Here is a 19,051-nt window from a genome sequence, read left to right as displayed (position 1 = left end):
CAAAAAGTAAAAGACTTTAATATCCATAAAACATAGAATTTGTGTAAAAAGTAACTTTTGTGTCCTAACATTTTGCGAACATGGTTAAATAACACTTTGAATGAACATTTAATTAATTGTCATTTGAAAACGTTGTGGAGAACCTTTCCAGAACCTCTGAGAACATTCGCTGTGAGCTGGGATGATCTGATATTTCCTGCAACCTCTCAAAGTGATGGTTTATCATAAAATGAAAACACTGGAATCATTTCCTTGCCTTCACGTCTTTATAAAACTGTGGAACACAAACAAAGATATCTTGAGGAGCACTGATATTCACTGTATGCACACAGTAAAATCTTTCTCTTCTAAATGTCATATTTTTGTGTTCCACAGAAGAAATGAAGTCACACCAAGTTTGGAACTACATGAAGTCATTTTTGGGTGAACTATCCGTTTAAAAGTTGCGGCAAGCATCTGTTTTATTGTTTTTATTGCATCTTTACACCGAACATAATGTCGATTTCAATCTGCAGCAGCTACAAAAGTCTGTTCTAGTGCTCATTCAGGTCATTGGAGATGTTTTAGATGTATCTGATCAATAGCACGTAAGATGGAGAAGTCTAGAGCCTGGCGTTAGAGTCATGCGTAAGAGAACAGAAAGCCATTACTAAGACGTTTTTGTGGCTGTATCGATGTTTGGAAAAGATATCTCTGTTGAACACTGAGAAACCGGTCGCATCTATCTAAGTTGAGGCCACACACACACACACACACACTTCTCACTGAGGTAATGAAATAAGTGGCCGACTTCAATGGCTGATAATGAAACTTCATTAGTGAAAAATTGAATGACGTGTCTGAATCCATTTTCTGTGGCCTGCGACAGAGGAGCAGAACATTCTTTCTTCTTTCACTCGATTTCATTAGCTCTGATGGGCTTTTTGCATTGATCATGTGCCTTCGGACACCTGGAACACTGAAACGCATGAGGAATAAATAGATTTGAGAAGGTCATACAGTGTTCTTGTGTTTCTATAGCACTCATTTCATTGACTCTTATCGTGATGTGTGTCTCCAGTCGATGAATGCGTGTGCTGCTCAGCTCCTCGCTTTTACTGAAAAAAATACAACAATCCTCCAAAGATTTTGGACACACAAACACACACAAAAAGCATGATTAAACATGACCATACTTGCTTAATTCATCAGTTACTGTGGCATACTAAAACCTTAATCCAACCTTAACTCTATGGAGGAATATTAGTCTACTAGATGAGTGGAATCATTTAGACGTGGTGAGAAATCTAGAGAAATAAATCCAACTCCATGAATATCTCCCCAACAGCCTCCTATCCCATTCCTATTGTCTCCAAAGACACTTTCTAGATCTCTTACTGTCAAAGTTCAGTTCTTTACAGTTGTGGCTCCTTCCTGCAAAGGTCATATAGGATAAAGAAATGAGCAGCTGTGGCCTCTTAATCTCTTAAAACAAGAGTCTGGATTATTAACATAAGACTGTGCCCTTTGAGTGATCACCTCAATGAACATTGTTCATATTAGAAAATAAACACTTCCCTGAACCTTCAAACTGGGACTGTGTGTCATAAAGGAGGGCAACTAATGTTAATCTCATGAAGAAAAGTACTGATCAAAAAAAAAAGATCAAATAAGGATTTCGGTAACAACAACTAATGTGTAATATGGTTACACCAGTGCACAAGGTTTGTTACAGTAAACGAAAACTGAAATGGAAACTTAAAAAAGAAGAAAGAAAAAAACATTCTCGTTGCAAACAGAAAAAAAAAAAAAAAATCAGCTAGTTTACAAGAAAATGTTTGATGTAATCAAATAACTGAACTAAAAATTCAGTTATTTTCTCAAACTAAGAAAAACAACCAAATTACTAGAAATTCAACTAACATGAAAATGGAAAATACAAAAGTATAAATTATCCAAAATATTAATAAAAAACTATAATAGAATCTCAATTATATTAAGATAACCATGCAACACACGTTGTCTGAACGAGATAAATTTATAGACAATATAATTCATTTAAAAGTACATTTATAATATAAATATATTTTAATCAACTAAAATTGAATTGAATTAAAATTAGGTGATTTTTTATTAGTAAAACTGACTAAAAGTAATGCATATAACATGATGTAATATACTGACTAAGTGTAGAGGATATTTCCATTTTCAAGAAAAGCTGACAAAAACAAACAAAAAAAAAAGCTAAACAATTTTAACTGTGTGCCCATTCTGCCCAATTTAATAAAATATTTTATTGTATACCTTTATATATTTCAATGTGTTTGTGTAGTATGCTTCAATATAAATATTGTTCCAAAGCAGCTTTATATTCTGAATCACAGAAAGCCTAACAAAACCTCCAGCAAAACACCTTGAGATGCTCCCAAAGAAAAGACCTTGAGGAGAACAAGGATCAGGGTTGAACAAAAGATGCAGGACAATTTCTTTGGCATTCACAAGAAGCATTCCCTGATGTGAACCATACAGTACCTCAAACATCGACTTGAGTTAACCTGAAGAGTGTGTGCATCGCAGACAGAGCAAGTTCAGCACTGCAGCTCCTCTGTCTGTAGGAGTGTGTGTCCTAAAAGAAGATGAACCACGCCGAATAATCAGTGATGTTTAGAAGACTTACAGAAACCCCTGGAACAAGCTAACATCTGTGAGGCGTGTAGGATATGTCAAACAGAAGAACAGTGCTGATGTGAGGACATCGGAGAGGAAACATGCACGTGTGATCTTCACAAAAGAACAGCTGGCGAGATGTTCACAGAACAGATTCACAATCACGCTGTCTAGATAAAAACACTGTGTGTGGAGAAAAAACACACAAGACCAACATCAAATGGCAAAAAACTGAGAGATGTACTGCTTCCTCAGGGCCTGGACAGATTGATGTTAGATGATTGTTCATCAGGATTTTTTTTTTTCTTTAGAAACCCCTGAAGCAGATTTGTCAAACAAGTTTCCAAGATTAACATGAACAGAACTGAATGATCAGAGTGAACTGTCAGCAATCAATCTCAAACCAGATGGTTGATCGTTTCTATATTATCACCCAGATCTCATCTGCTAAATTCCACTATACGGCATAAAGATATTACGATATTCTGAATATTACCATAATTAATATCAAAGCTGCTTCAAAACAATGTGCACTGTTAAGCTCTGTACAAATCTGATCTTTACTGAATACTGTATATATATAAGGGCTCATGCACTGATCTTATGATCTTTGGTTGGAACAGGACAGAAAACAGCCTAGTTCTACATTTAATGTGTTTTGATTAAAAAATCTTGATCACATTATAAGTGAAACTCGGAGAACAGAACATAATAATAATAATAATAATAATAATAATAATAATAATAATAATAATAATAAAGGCAGTTCATGAAACCTTAAAGAATTAAAGCATTTATTTATTGGCATCATTGGTTCCATTAACGTCCATAGAATCTTTTAATCCACAAAAGTTTATTTGCAGTTTAAAAAAAATAAATATATTTTCTCATTATTAACATGTTTTTCACAATTAGAAAACATATGGTTCTTTTGAGAATAGATGATTATTAAACTGTTATTTGAGAAACCATAAACGAATATAGTTTCATGCACACGGAAAAAGTAGTGTGCTTTCAAGTATTATTGAATAAAACATTACAAATATAATTTTTAATGTTGTAAAATGAATCAATTATTATATAAATTGATTTCAGTTGCCAGTCTACAGTAGACAACTGTTATTCAGCTCATTTTAGTTTAGTAATTAGTAATCAATCAATTAGCAATCAGTGTAGTAATCTTCAGCTCAATAACATCATGGATTCAGCAAATACTAGAAGAGCACTATCCAGTCTCATTATCCAGATCAGATCTGGTTCTCATCTGATCGTGTCTGTGCAGGTAAATTGATAATATTACCGAGTACGAGTCGTCTTATGAGCAAGCATATTATCTGTAACACACATTTGTCCAGAGACGATGATGAATTTGTTACAAACTCATGTTTTACAGGAAATGGAAGTAAAAGTTACTGTTATATTGTTAACCCAAGTTCCAGTATTGTTGTTACAAAGTGATCTGGTCTTTAATAACGTTCTTAAAATTGTGTATAATAATAATAATATATAATAACATTAAACATGTCTCATGGAACTTATATATATATTCATTTGGCATTCATCTAAAGTTGAGTGTTAAAAAAGTGTTACTACTTGTTTCAGAAGTAGTGCAGTCCCAATGTTTGCTCACTTTTTATGCCTTGTCTTTATGCAATATAAAAATAATGATTAAGTCATTAAGTCTGATCATGTTTAACTCAATAAGTTTATAATGCATAAGTCAGATCCATGTTCCTGCGAGCGGTTCACATCCTCTCTCGTTCTCCAGAGAGTCCTGACTATGGGAACTAAAATCTTGAGTGAAAACCAGAATAAGTCTGCTTCTCTGGAGCTCTCACATCGACCTTCAAATCTCAGCAGCAGTTTTTGACGTTCTCATGGTGCACATAAAAATGCTCAGGATGCATCAACAGACTACTGTTCTCTCTTTGGGATGGGTTATTTACACATGGGGGAGTTAATCTACTATTATATCACTATAAGGAGGGCATCTGCAGATTAAACATCGCTGTGCATCTTTGCACATGTACTAGTCAAACACACGCAGTCTGTTTTGCAGAGAAGATGGTTATTCATGTGCTGCTGACCGCTGGAAGAGCTGGAGAGGACTGGTCAAGTGGTGACAGGAAGTGAAGAGTTCTTACAAGACTTTTAACAAGAAATAAGAAGATCAGGTTAAAGCTTTAGATAATGTGGCTCCCTCATCTGGCCAAAGTGATAAAATGCATCTGTTTTCAAATCTCTCCAAGCGTGAAATTCTAAAAAGAAACTTTTTAACACTAATAATCTAAAAAAAAGTACAAGTGATTTCATTCTTAAGATGTAATGATAGTAATAGGTCTGATTTATCAGATGGATCTTGCTGTTCAAATCAGGGGCACGATGGCCGAAGAGCTCCACAAACACAGGCTAACCACACACACCAACACAAGCTACAGACGACACAACATGAACATCACATTACACTGTAGACGTCTGAAAACATCAGACAGATCAGCTTTGCAATTCCACTTCTATAACAACACTATACTATACTTCACTATACTATACTGTACTATACTATACTACTTCTATAACAACACTACACTATACTATACTTCACTATACTGTACTATACTACTTCTATAACACTATACTATACTATAATTCACTATACTGTACTATACTATACTACTTCTATAACAACACTATACTATACTATACTTCACTATACTACTATAACAACACTACACTATACTGTAGTATACTACTTCTATAATAACACTATACTATACTACACTACTTGTAGAACAGCACAGACACTGTTTGTGCTGACTAACAGACTGGTCTTCTTCATGAGCTCCTTGTGTTTCCGGGTGTACTCTCGCCTGCTCTTTGTCAGCAGCATGATCTGCATGAATCTTCACGGCTGTCAGCAATAGTGTTTCCTGCTCCACTCTTTCAAATCTTAAATAACAATATACACAGTTTTGTGTAGCTTATACATTGAAGACAAGTTAATCAGTGAATGTTTGTTTGAGCGATGTTTGAACGAGCTGAATACAAAATATATAGATATACAAAAAAGCTGTTTTTCTTGTGTTAGTACTTTTATTTCCATATATTTTCATTTTAGACAAAATGTCGTTCTGAGGAGGCACAACTGCAGTTTAGACCAGTTTTATATCTCATTTGGTTTCATATTTGCATTTTTCTCGAGGCAGAGAGAGCAGCTCAGTTCTATTCAGTTCAAGCATTTGATTTTCAAAAACCCTAAATTACAATTAATAACCCTTAATTACAAATACATTTGTATTATAAAAAACTTGTTCGTAACCAAATCTGCAAACCCTCGAACCCTCCACGCATGCACACATCTGCTGGACACCCATACAGGCTTCTCCAGTGATCCACTTCATTCTTAGTGTCAAACTAAATTAAATTAAATTAAAAACAACCAAGCACGTTTTTAGGCATATACCAATATGGTAATTAACCAACATAATCTAATATATATAGTTTAAACTAAATTTGTTATAAATGTTATATGCTTAGCTCAGGATAACTCAAGATATTCAAAGATATGCACCTTATTCACTAAATGCCCCATTAACTCAACACTAAAACAACTACAGGCGTATTTGCAGAAATGACAGAAGATCTAACATTATTTCAGTTACAGATGAGGCAGTTTTCCAGCAGAAATATCATGAAAAATTAAAGTATAGCATCAAGTACAAGATTCTGACTCATCTTTCACATTGCAAACACATGGATTCACATCAGTCTGTTGTCTAATGTTTTTTTTTTTTTTCTATGAAGCTCATTTTGGATATAAAAGTAAACCTTGGTTTTATTCTGTCCCCCCTAACCCTGATGTGAATCAAATCCAGAAAATAGTTGAAGATATTTGTTCCATTAAAAGTTTAACACAATTCATACAGACTGAACGTAACCATTTAAAAACCTTAAAGCAATATGGACCGTCTTATTTGTGCGCATCTTATGTCTTAAAGAAATAGTTCACACAGCAAAAACAATCTGTTAGAATTGACTCACCCTAACAAAACTATTTAATAAATGGAAAAGAAAAGGAAAACAACAATAAAAAGCATTGTCCAGGAGTAAATGATGAGATAATGGGCCCAATTTAACGGTCTAAAACGGCGCAGGTGTGTCAACAGACAAACGGTTTGTGGAATGGGTTGTCCCTATTCTCTTAGTAAGTAATGGACGTAACATTCAATAAACAAATCAGAGTGTCATCTCCCATTCCCTTTAAGAGCAAGATACACTCGCGCCATGGCAGATCTCTATTTATATGGCAGAATTTGTTGGCAGAAAAGCAGAACGCTTCTCAATCAAAGAAACCGATCTGCTCGAGCGTGAAGTTAAAGTGCGTGAGCAGATCATCTACAAGTCAAGCAGGAATCCATTGCGTCACATTGTGCCAGGTGTATGATAGGGCCCTATGAGTGAACTATTCCTTTAAAACGTCTTGTTGCAGAACAAGGATTTAAAAACAGCTTAAAAATCAACAATCAGAATCATTAATTCAACTAGATGGATGAGATCTATAATCTACAGCTCAGCCTGAAGAGAGGAGCATACAGTAGGCGTTTTTCAATGTCAAGGAAGGATCCAAGGACTGAGTCCTTTGTTCGAAAAATATCGCATACACAGGAAAGGATGCATATGTGTAGCCTTCGCACTCTTAAAATCACCCACAACCCTATGAGCGCAGCTTTGCTATCTTGTTCAAAAATTTACAAATGTCGAACATTAGCGGAGTCTGAGCGTTAACAGTTTTATTTACGTTTACCAAACATTTGTTATAATTGTAGTAAATATAAGTAAAGTTTAACGTTTAAATGCCAGTAAAAATTACTACCATATTGATATTGTAAATTATACAAATAGAAATTACGTTATTGATGGCTAACTGACCCGGACCTGTCATTTAACAATTGTTAGCTTGGTTGCGTCACCGGCATTTCTTTTATAAATAACTAGTTAAGTTGTCCAAAGTAATAAAACGTTAATATTATACCATTATATCATTCACAGCGTTATTCAAACGGACCTTTTTACTGACGTAATGATGCAATTACGTGCACTTGCTAGCCTGTTCCATTTACGTGTTCTCCGAATGCTAAAGGGGAGTCTCGCCTAGCCTCTGAAGGAAGTGACTTGGAAGGACCAGTCCTGCCGAGGAAGTACCCTTGACATTGAGAAAGGCCTAGTCATTGAGATCCTCTCCTGACCGGTTTGGCATTCAGACAGTGTAGTGAGAGACTCTCCAGAAATAATATTGTGGAAGTGAGTGCAGCTTCAAGAGGGGGCCAAAGGGACAAGGTCAAGAGGTCAAAGTTCAGCTGACCACCCGGATGCCGAAGTATTTCTTCAGCTGCTCCAGGAAGACGAAGGTCAGGACCGTGTGAGGAATCAAGCGGATCCCAGCGGGAACTAAACCCTGTAGCGTGATTGGACGGAGGGAAACTGGGTCAAAGAAATGACCAGTTATGAAAAAGATGACGCAAAATAAATCAAGTCTGGTACCTTGTAGAAGGCCAGTGGTCCCAGTTTGGCGGTTTCACTCAGGCAGTGGATCACTCCCTGATATACAAACATGAATTTGACAAATGAGCAATAAAGAGCAGATGGTGATCAGAGAGAGAGAGAGAGAGAGATGAAACTCACTCTGTATTCTCCTTTAGAGTTCATCAATCTTGTCTTAATTACATCCAGCGGCTGGCAGAGGAACGTCGCACAACCTCCCTGAACAGAGAATATATATTTATATATTTAAACATTATTAATGAAATTAAAATATAATTACATATTACATATATTATATATATACATTGTTATATATGCTTGATGACAAAATATAAACATTAATAAAAAATTAAGCTATAAAATAAATATAATAATATTTTATAATAGTTTAAATAAAGTTATAACATGATTCAATTTTTTTTTTTTTTTACAAATGTTATATAAAATAAAATTTGTTGGCTTAATTTAAAATAAATATATATATATATATATATATATATATATATATATATATATATATATATATATATATATATATATATTTATATTTTAAATTAAGCCAACAAATTTTATATTATTATATATTATTAAAATGCTAAACAGCTACACTTAAGTAAATATTAAATAATTGCGAACAAATAATCACTCATAAAGAAAGTAAAAACTAGTTGTCCATTAATGGTCAGTTAAGAAGAATTTTCTTTGATTGGCCAATCAGAGGCTTCGTTACTCACAGCGATGAAGCTGGACAGGAAGTGTGTGAGTATATTGTCTCCCATGAGTCCTGTGCCCAACACCAGCTGCTTGGCCTGATCATAACACGCCAGCTGACACAGAGAGACACGCTCATGAACACCTTCAGGGCTTTAATCAAACCTGATCAAATCTGAAAGCCAAAATGCTCCTCACCTGTCCGACAGTGACCAGGGCTCCTCTGCTGGACGCCATAGTGGCTCCCGAGAACAGCTTCCTGGTGCCCTCTGATAGAAACAGGTGTTCAGAGAGACACATTCAGACATCTGCAGAAGATAAAGACTGAGAGAGACCCTGAAATGTCTTCACCTTCCCGCCAGACCCTGAAGAGTCCGTCCAGCGCGTGTTTATAGCTGCGAGAGACACAGTTGGGATTCAGATTACTCAGGTTAGGAGCGTCCGGAGGGATTTTAGATCTAGACTCACTCACTTTCTCCTCTGATCTGCAGGAAGCTTCATATCGTTCTGCATCCTGTGGAGATCAACAACACCAAACACTCACGCTGGGCCAGACGAGACCGAAACACAAACACAGCACTCACACAAACCCCACAATACACACCGAACGTTAACCAGATCTGCAGGAGTCCCGATGAAACCGCCGGTGAAGCCTGTGGAGCACAGCGCAAAACGTGTTTAGCAATGCATTAGGGTTAATATCGTTAACTCAAATAAAACCGGTACCACAACACAAACTAGAACTGAAATGAACAAATTATTATAAACTACATAGACAGCTTTTGAAGAAATAAAGTAACTTTTTCCTCACAATTCAGATTTTTTTTTTTTGCAGTTCTTAAAAAAAAAAAAAAAATAGAATTTTGAGATTTAAAAAAAACTATTTGCATATAAACTCGCAATTCTGAGAAAAACATTAAGTCATATCTGCAAGATATAAACTAAGAATTAAATATAACAAACTAACAATTCTGAATTTACATCTCACAATTTTTTTTTTATTTTTTTTATATATATACACATTAAATTAATTATTTTTCTTTTTTTTTTTAAGAATTGAAGGTTATTTCTTGCAATTTCTGAAAAAAAAGTTGACTTTATTTTTTTATTCCATGGCAGAAGTCTTCATACATATGAATAAAGAGAGAACACAAAACACAAGTACTTGAAGTTTAACTAAAAGCAAACAACACTACACTGAATGCAGGTTAAATAATAAACCTCTGTGTGTGTGTGTGTGTGTGTGTTACCTCCGAAGGCGCCCAGCAGCACTTTCTGATAGAAGGGCATGGGTCCCTGAGCACCGCTGCCCATCACGTCTCTGACCGTCTCATAGATGGCAAACCTGGTGAGAGAATAGGACATCTGCAGAGACACACACACACTCTGGTTAGCATTAGACCAGGATTTCATCATCTTCAGTGTTCAAACCTGATCCTAAACAATGATTAACCACTCAACACTCACTATCTTAATCTCACGCTTTATCTGCTTAATTGCTCGAGTGGACTTTATCTGAAGAGCTGCTGTATATGAGCTGATATATGTGCAATGCAACACTTTCATGAAGAAGACTTGCTGAATAAAGATTTCTGTTGCATGCATTACAGCTTTCAAGATGTTAAACACAATCTAATTGTAACCAGCTGCATTAGAAATGCATTTGTTTTTTGATATCATTAGCTACATAAAACATTGACACTTTCTCTGGAGAACATGTCCACCTGTTTCCTCTCTTTTTGTAAAATACTCAAACAAATCAAAACATAAGTGTATTGGTCAAATTTGTGCAGTGTCACGGTGAAGGTGTTCATTTAATCAGTTCTGCAGATCAGATTGCGTCATCGGTGCGGTTTGACAGCTTTTGTTGTTTTGAGTTCAAGCATGACGATGTATTTTCAGCATGTGCAGGGGTTTGTGTGTGCTTCTCCACGAGTCACGTCCTCAAACCATGTCTGACGCGGATCTCATGGATCTGACCTGTCTGCAGAGCGAGGCGCTGAGGCCGTTGTAGAGCGCCAGCACACCGTCGTTCTTCACCACGTGCATGGCCATGCCCAGCATCCTCATCTTCACCTCCTGCTGCGTCTGCAGGTGCACCTGTCAACACCAGCATCATTAACACCACCATCACACCAGCAATACCAGGACATCTGCACAAAACATCCACACCATTGTGTTCGGGGGGAGTTTCTCTTCTGCTCACCAAGACACAGTTACTTGATCAAAACATGCAGTTAAAGCAGTTAATATTATTACAATTCAAAACAACTGTTTTCTATCTGATTATATGTTCAAATGTAATTTATTTCTGTGATGCACAGCTGTCACATGATCTTCAGAAATCAGAATAACATGATGATTTACTGCTCAAGAAACATTTCTGATTATTATCAATGTTGAAAACTTTTATGGATGAATACTTTTATGGAAACTTCTGTAGCATTATGAAATTATGAATGTCTTTATCGTCACTTCTGATCAGTAGAAGCCAGCCTTGATGAATAAGTGTGTGTAAAACCTGATTATACCATGTTCCCTTGAGCATGAAATACCTGTTGCAACATGCAACAATTTGTAACAAAAGCTTAACGTTGACACAACAGCGTGCACACACACACACACACACACACACACACACTCTGCGAGACGTCTGAACAGAGACTGTAATAGTTTAATATATATAAGCAGCGCTGTGTGTGTATCTCTGTCTGGACTCTCATTAAATACAGATCTCTGAAGGCCAGCCGGTGACCTTCACGTCAAGCAGCTCTTCAGAAGTGTGTGTATTATGCCGCTTATCTGTGGCTCTTGTTTTCGTGGAGAGCAGACAAACCTGAGATACTTCAGCCTGTTGTCATCACAGAGAAACACGAGAGCACAGAGAAAGTGAAGAGGACGAGCGTCTCTCAGCGATCAGAGAACCGATTGTTTAGGAACTCATTCATCTGTGTCTCATTCATTCAGGCCACCTGATACTCGTCTCTGTGAGACTTTTTGAGAGAAAACCAAAGTACAACTACACCCTTAAGAGCAGAGGGGCACTGGAGGACAAACAGAGACACAAGACAATCAAAGTCCACCAAACCAGAGCCGACTGGACACACACACACACACGTGTAACTCGTGAGGAATCTGGACTGCCGGCTCTCGCACACACACACACACACACACACACACACACACACACATGTACCCTGATGACAGTGAACTGATTTCCTGAAATCCCTCTGGCCTTGAACATGAACACACCACACTCAGGACAGTCACAAGATCTCCTGTAGAGGACGCACATGAAGCACTATCACCCGTTCCCGCTCTCTTAGAAGACCACGTCTGTGTTTGTTTCTGTGAACTAGAGAACGTTCAGGTCTGTGGTGTCCTTCAGAGCGCTCTCAGGACTTTAAAAAGTGACCTCTGTACAGTAATAATGTGATAACACTTATTCAATTGGTTTAGTTATAGAGGATAGACATCACATGAGGCTGTTCAACTCGGTCCCAAACCAGACCACAAGCTAGCATTCAACTACAGGCTTGTCTATATACATACATACATACATACATATATATATATATATATATATATATATATATATAGAGAGAGAGAGAGAGAGAGAGAGAGAGAGAGAGAGAGAATTGCAGAATGACTGTCAGGCAACATATTCTGCAAATATATAATGAAATGTGGACAATTAGAAGTTCATAAAATTGCTTTAAATTAAGACTTATTTTACACAATATTAAATAAAAATTCCTAATATTTGAAAGACATATCTGACAAGGTGGTGGATTTTGGAACAGACTTTTTCCAAGGATTTATATGCAGATATTAAAATGGCCGAACATATGATTTCACTCCTGGATGTATAATACTCATTGTAATTTAACAAGGCTGTTTGGAATAGACAAACCAATAATCTGATTTATCACTTAAAAATATGAATCATAATCTGGAACAGACACACTTATATCCAGTAGCTAATATTATGCTGAATGGCCAACAATATTCAAAATGATTTCACAAGCCTGTCTGTGCAGTAATATGAGGATGACGTAATCAAAATGTTCACGTTCAAGTTATGACAAAATATTCGTCACATTTTGACTTGGCTGTCAGTTGATTTTGGAAGAGACTTGTATCTTAAGGATTATTATGTTGATATTCTTAAAATAGCCTATTATAATTATTATTATTTGTTTAGCATAATTATTAGTTTGTCAGTAGGTTTTGAAAATTGAGAAATTAAAAGCATTGTTATTTTAACAGTGTTAAATTGGGTGAATATTATCGGTCTGGACGAATTATTGCTCTCTCACTAATCATGAGATCATATTTCAATAAAAGAGCAGCCTGTCCTTTAACAGATTTATGTATTGTCCAATTGAGGACCTTTCCTTGATTCAGCTTCCTCAAACTCAAACACACGAGCTGTGCTGGTAGTGGAGGAGAAGATGAAGAGGAGGCCACTCAAACATCAGCCCTCGAGAGCGTGCTATGCGCGTCCACGCGAGCGTCTCACCTTGACCAGGTCCAGCGGGTGCGTGCAGCAGGCTGCTCCGCACGACGCGATCCCACCGAAGTACCAGCGCGACATCCGTTTCTCTGTCATCTCTCCGGTTGCCGTTAATTTCTCTCTCTCACGGTCTGTGTGGTTGCACGCGACGCGCTCTATCCTGACCTGCGCACTGCACACTGCGGACTGCGTGTGTGGATGATCTCGCTAATCTACCGGTGATTCGCGAGACATTCTGAGTGCGTGGCGTGCGCGGATAAACAAAGTTCACGAGCAGCCAATTGCTCGCGCGGAATCTGGTACGGCCTCCCGTTGCATCGGTCGGATCCACCTCTTATCGACACACACACATCACAGTGCACACAAAAAGAGAAACTCGTGCATCCGACTGCTCGGCGTTCATTGAGAACGAGCTCTGGACTCTTAAAGAGACAGTACCTCTGGAATAACAGACAGGGAGCGCTGAATTACTGCTCTGCCACTTTAAGACCAAACACTTCCTCATTCTCGCGCAGCTTCCAGAGCCACTTCACTGACACATATGAGCTGCTGGGTGAACACGTTTAGTTAGACAATACACGTTTGTTCTTGAGAACAATATATATTCCTATCGAACCGACTGAATGAGTATCTCTTTATAGTGTCCATTTATGATGTTTAATAACAAACACATATAATATCAAAATAATCTTTGTCTGTCAAGGCAAGTTTATATAGCACATTTCGTACACAATGGTAATTCAAAGTGCTTTACATAAAAGAAAGTAAAATAATAATTGATAAAAGTAATAACAAGAATAAAACAAGCAATTTTAAAACTTTTATAATTATTTAAAAAAATACTTATTTAAAATAAATTTAAAACAGTTAGAAAATGATTTTACGTAAAACAAAATAATAATAAAAAAAAAAAAGTGAAAATATAGTGCAATCAGATTGGACATTGCACAGTGCTCATTCAATAAATAATAATAATAATAATAATAATATATATATATATATATATATATCATTGGATACTGTTCACTGAAAGAACATTCTCATAATATAAAGAACTTTTTGTGGACTGGAAATGTTCTATATATAAGGTCCCTCATGGAACCATCAACGTATTTATTTTTTGAGACTGTGGGATCTTGAAGGCTTGGGTTTGACTGTCTTCTTGTGGACAGTTGCAGTAATACAGCTACTGTGGCTGAATCATCTACTGTAGTTACTTCTTCCTTAAACCACCAGGGGTAGCATATGAACTCGCTTTAGAGCCAACAAACATGCCTGCATGGGTCACTAATGCATCTGTAGTACTGATGTTGATGAATTCCTCCTCCTCTGATCTGGTCTGTTTTCATGCAGGGCTTCTGAAGGAGTTCTGTGGGACACAAGCTCGTATTCCACACGATGACATCATCAGAGCAACAGAGGACACTCTGTGTACGGTCCCTGTCCTGTGTTCTGCTATTGTGTCGTGTGATCCCTGTCAACGTGTTCATGCACTCATGCAATGCATGTCCAGTCAACACACATCAACATGCAGCCAACCTACATCATTCTATTACGTTCATTAGACAAATAATGCACCACACATCACTAAATAAATCACATGAGATATAATCATTTATTATACTGGGAATTGAAGAAAAACAAAAACAATAAGTGAGGCAGTGATTCAACAACAAAATCTGAATAACCTAACTACTGACCTTCATATAACACATACAAAATCCTTCAGAAAACAAAATAAGCTTCTAAAGTCTTGTAAATGTATTCAAATACACAATTCAGTGTATGCTGGATTCAGGTTTCTTATCCAAATGGACTTTCTGAAAACAAAATGACGTCAGTTACCTTCAAGTTGTTCTAAAGCAATTTTGTTTCATCCTTGCACATGAAAAGCACTAGACAGCTCTTTTCCACATTAAGACAAGTTGTCGAGTTTTAATTTTAAAAGTGTCACAAAAGTATCCTAACATCATCTATAACTCTTTTTGTGTTGTGAATATGCTGTATACTGTATGTTTATAATGTGCCATATTGAAAACCAAATACAAATGTCTATGAAAATGGATAATAAAGAAGAAACAAGAAATCTATAATTATGCAAATTCTCCTTTTGTGTTACACAGAAAAAATATTGAGTAAATGATAATATTTCTGCAGATTAAAGGAGACCACACGGACACAGTTTATCCAGGCTGGTGTCTTTTACGCTGTCTTACACAAAGACCTTCTCTGGTTTGATCTCTGCTGTGGATGGAGGGTTTCCTTTGGCGCCTTTTCCGAAAACAGGCACAGCTGGAACTCCAGGGGAGGCGGAGCCTAAATACAACAAAGCCCCGCCCACCAGCATCAGCACGGTCACGCCCCATCCCAGGTAGAGCGCTGGTCCGAGTTCTCGTTTAAGCGGTGCGGCGACATTCGGGTCGTAGAAATCTCGTATCACCACATACGCTGTCCAACACACCGGCAAAAGGAAGAAAAATGCAGCCGCGAGGAAGAGCGCTGCGCCGACCTGCCCCAGTCGCGCTTTGGTCTCGTGCGCGTCCCCCAGGCAGCGCGTGCACTTGAGCCCGGTCACGCTGAGCATGAGCGCCAGCAGACACAGGAGCAGCGACAGCACACACAGGGCGCGGCACATCTGGGCGGAGCCTGAGAGGGCGAGGCCGGAGTCATAGACTTTACACTGCAGACGGCCCCACTGCGACAGACACGTCATCCACAGCCCCTCCCACAGCACCTGAGACACCACCAGCTCGTCCCCCACGAACGCCGACACACGCCACCAGGGGGCGACGCACACCAGGATCCCGAACGCCCAGCCTGCCACGCCCAGGACCAGACCCATCACCTGAAGACCCGTGTTTGCCATGACTGATCGTCAACCAATGATTTATTCACTCTGGAGAAGACAATGCAGTTTTGAACACAGGAATAATTGATTGATTATTATTATTTTTTTTTTTTTACATCCTCAAATAGGTTTGGAAAACAGGTTTATGATCCTCCCTTAATGAAATATAAATAAATAAAAATGATTTATGTTTATGTCTGCAGTGCAGTTTCAGAAAATAAATTAAATTTTCAAATATTTTTGAAATGTTTATTTTATTTATATAATGCACATTTATACAGTGATATAAAAAGAAATGAATAAAAAATAGATTCTAATGCCTTACTGTTAAGTTTTGCCTCAATTTAGTTAACTTTGTTCATAATAACAATACAATTGTCCAACATCACAACTGTTGTAAATACTTTAATTTAATACATAAAAAAAAAATTATTAATAGAATCAAAAGTATGCATTATTAATTTTTGCATAATAATTATTAACTAGGGTGAATATTTCTATTTAATACAACATCATAGCCACTAATTTGAAATTTATTTATTATTATGAATTTCACTATGACTGTTAAACAAGAACTGCTCAAGTAAACAACTGTTCAGTAACTCTTGAAGTTCCATTAGTTAACACACTAGTTAATGCATTAAATATCAGTAATATATTTATTTCAATGTTCATGTAACATTTTGTTAATCTCAGTTAATAAAATAAAAAAATGTTAATTCATGATATATTAAATAATATTAACAGATACAACTTTTGATTTTAAGAATGTGTTAGTAAATAATACAATTACCATTAATTAAAATTAATTCATAATAAATGCCTTAGAAGTCTCCGTAATTGTTAACAGCATGTGAATAACTAATGTTAAGATTTAAAAATGAATCTTTATTGTGAAGTATTACCAAAATATTTTCACCTTTTAAGAAACAAAAGCATTCTGTATGAACTATATTACTTAAATTAACAGCAAAAATAACAGCTATATATATATATATATATATATATATATATATATATATATATATATATATATATATAAACACTTCAGAGGTAGAATTCAAATAAATGATTTCACAATAAGAAGTTAGTTCAGTACTTACAGTGTCTGAGGAGCGTCTGTGTGAGTGTTGTGCTGTTGTTGGACTCTCATCTGTGTTTGTAGAAACACTCTCTTTGTTCTTATGAGTGGGAGTAAATCAGCATCTGAGTGCCAGAAAATATCAGCTCATAATTATCTCCACACACACACACAGCATAAATACAGCACGCACTTATTCAAACACCCACACACACACACTAACAGAGGCAGTCATGCAAACATATGCACACACACTACTACATACTGTATATTCATTAGAAAGCCACATTGCAACTAGACACACATATGTTTTTCTGTTCACACCAAAGCATTAGGTGGCAGTATGGAGTCACAGACACTATTCAGCAAATTCAAAACTATTATCATTGTAAGAACTTACTGTAAAAGTTGTATATGTGACTTTTTTCAATAACATTCACATGCTACTTGACATTATTCTGATTATCAATCCTAAATAATTTCCTTCCAATTTGCCACTATTCCAAAAATGTGAATCTGTTTGTTGACATTTTAATCTTACAGTGTACTAATATGACACACGAATGGACAAGACTAAATAAACATAGGTCGGCCACTTTGGACGACAAAAACAAACTGCATGGATAAATTGTCATCAACACACAGGCCAAATGAAAGGTAAGTATAAATGAAATAAACGAATGTGATACTCACAAAATATAGCTAGTTTAAAGGGTACACATCATACACAGTTTCGCCTAATCTCATGCTAATCTTGAGTACCTATAGAGTAGCACTGCATCCTTCATATATCCAAAAGTCTTTAGTTTTATCACATTTATGAAAGAGAATTACAGCTTTCCGATTCTTTCCGGAAAAAGCTGAGCTCCTGGAGGCGTGTTGTGGGCGGAGATATAATACTGATGTTTTGTGTTGTTTCCATTAAAATAGATTCACTTATGTGCTGATTTCCAACAAAAGACATAAATCTGATGCAATTGTACTTACATGAATGTCTAGCGTCGACCTGGGCCTTGTTTATAAAACCTTCATCACTGAACGACGATAACACACAAAGGCACTTGATACACTCCGTTGCTGCCCCGGAAAAACAAACTGCATCCACTGTTTATGCAACGCTGGGTTCTTGGGGAAGCTGAACTAGGGTAAACTTTCCCTTACATTCCTAAAAACGCACTTATTTCGAGGCATTCTTGGAAAAAATCCTATGCAGTGCTGTGGATGATTTTGAAGTGCGTTGATATGCTCTCATCTGGTCAACGTGTGCGAGGGTGCGATTTTCCGGGAGAAATGCTCATATAAGAAAAAGAGAAATTAATTATAAACTGTGTTTTTTGTTTCTTGTAGTTGACAATACGTTTTCTAAATCCTGCTCCTGCTAATTTTTTACTGAATGTGATTTAACCAAGTACACAAGTACAACATTCCATTCAGCCAATCAGATCTGAGGGATGCATCTTCAAGAAATGCCAGTTTTATGCTTACAGTCAGATGTTAGATGCTTCTACGCCCTTGTTATTCATTTCTCTCTGATAGGAGCAATTGATGGGTGGGGTTAGGTTTAGAAATATGGATTTGGTTATTTTTGGACCATAACTTTGATGCAGGATCATGTCTTGTTACTTGGCAAAATCACAGCGACCTAAATGGTTGACCATTACTGTCCAATCCCACCCATTTTTTTGTAAAAGTAAAACTATGGTTAATTTTC

At 36.7% G+C, this 19,051-nt stretch overlaps 2 protein-coding genes across 2 annotated transcripts; both read right to left on the bottom strand.

The window, feature by feature from the left end:
* Positions 1 to 5,716: 5,716 nt before the first annotated feature.
* On the bottom strand, positions 5,717 to 13,828 carry LOC113051794 (mitochondrial dicarboxylate carrier-like). Its single transcript, XM_026215918.1, has 11 exons — positions 13,418 to 13,828; positions 10,876 to 10,995; positions 10,146 to 10,260; positions 9,500 to 9,548; positions 9,368 to 9,409; positions 9,247 to 9,290; positions 9,094 to 9,164; positions 8,919 to 9,011; positions 8,326 to 8,403; positions 8,185 to 8,241; positions 5,717 to 8,098 (listed from the first exon to the last, which is right to left on the bottom strand). The coding sequence occupies exons 1-11, from the start codon at positions 13,505 to 13,507 to the stop codon at positions 7,997 to 7,999; spliced, it is 861 nt and encodes a 286-aa protein (XP_026071703.1). The 5' UTR covers positions 13,508 to 13,828; the 3' UTR covers positions 5,717 to 7,996.
* A 1,236-nt stretch (positions 13,829 to 15,064) lies between these two features.
* On the bottom strand, positions 15,065 to 17,403 carry LOC113052340 (claudin-9). Its single transcript, XM_026216826.1, has 2 exons — positions 17,363 to 17,403; positions 15,065 to 16,307 (listed from the first exon to the last, which is right to left on the bottom strand). The coding sequence occupies exon 2, from the start codon at positions 16,275 to 16,277 to the stop codon at positions 15,624 to 15,626; it is 654 nt and encodes a 217-aa protein (XP_026072611.1). The 5' UTR covers positions 16,278 to 16,307; positions 17,363 to 17,403; the 3' UTR covers positions 15,065 to 15,623.
* Between the last annotated feature and the right edge of the window lie 1,648 nt (positions 17,404 to 19,051).

Source organism: Carassius auratus, chromosome 1, assembly GCF_003368295.1.
Source record: "Carassius auratus strain Wakin chromosome 1, ASM336829v1, whole genome shotgun sequence".
NCBI lineage: Eukaryota > Metazoa > Chordata > Actinopteri > Cypriniformes > Cyprinidae > Carassius > Carassius auratus.
Note: the sequence above shows the minus strand (reverse complement) of the source record. Positions and strands in the feature narration are given on the sequence as shown.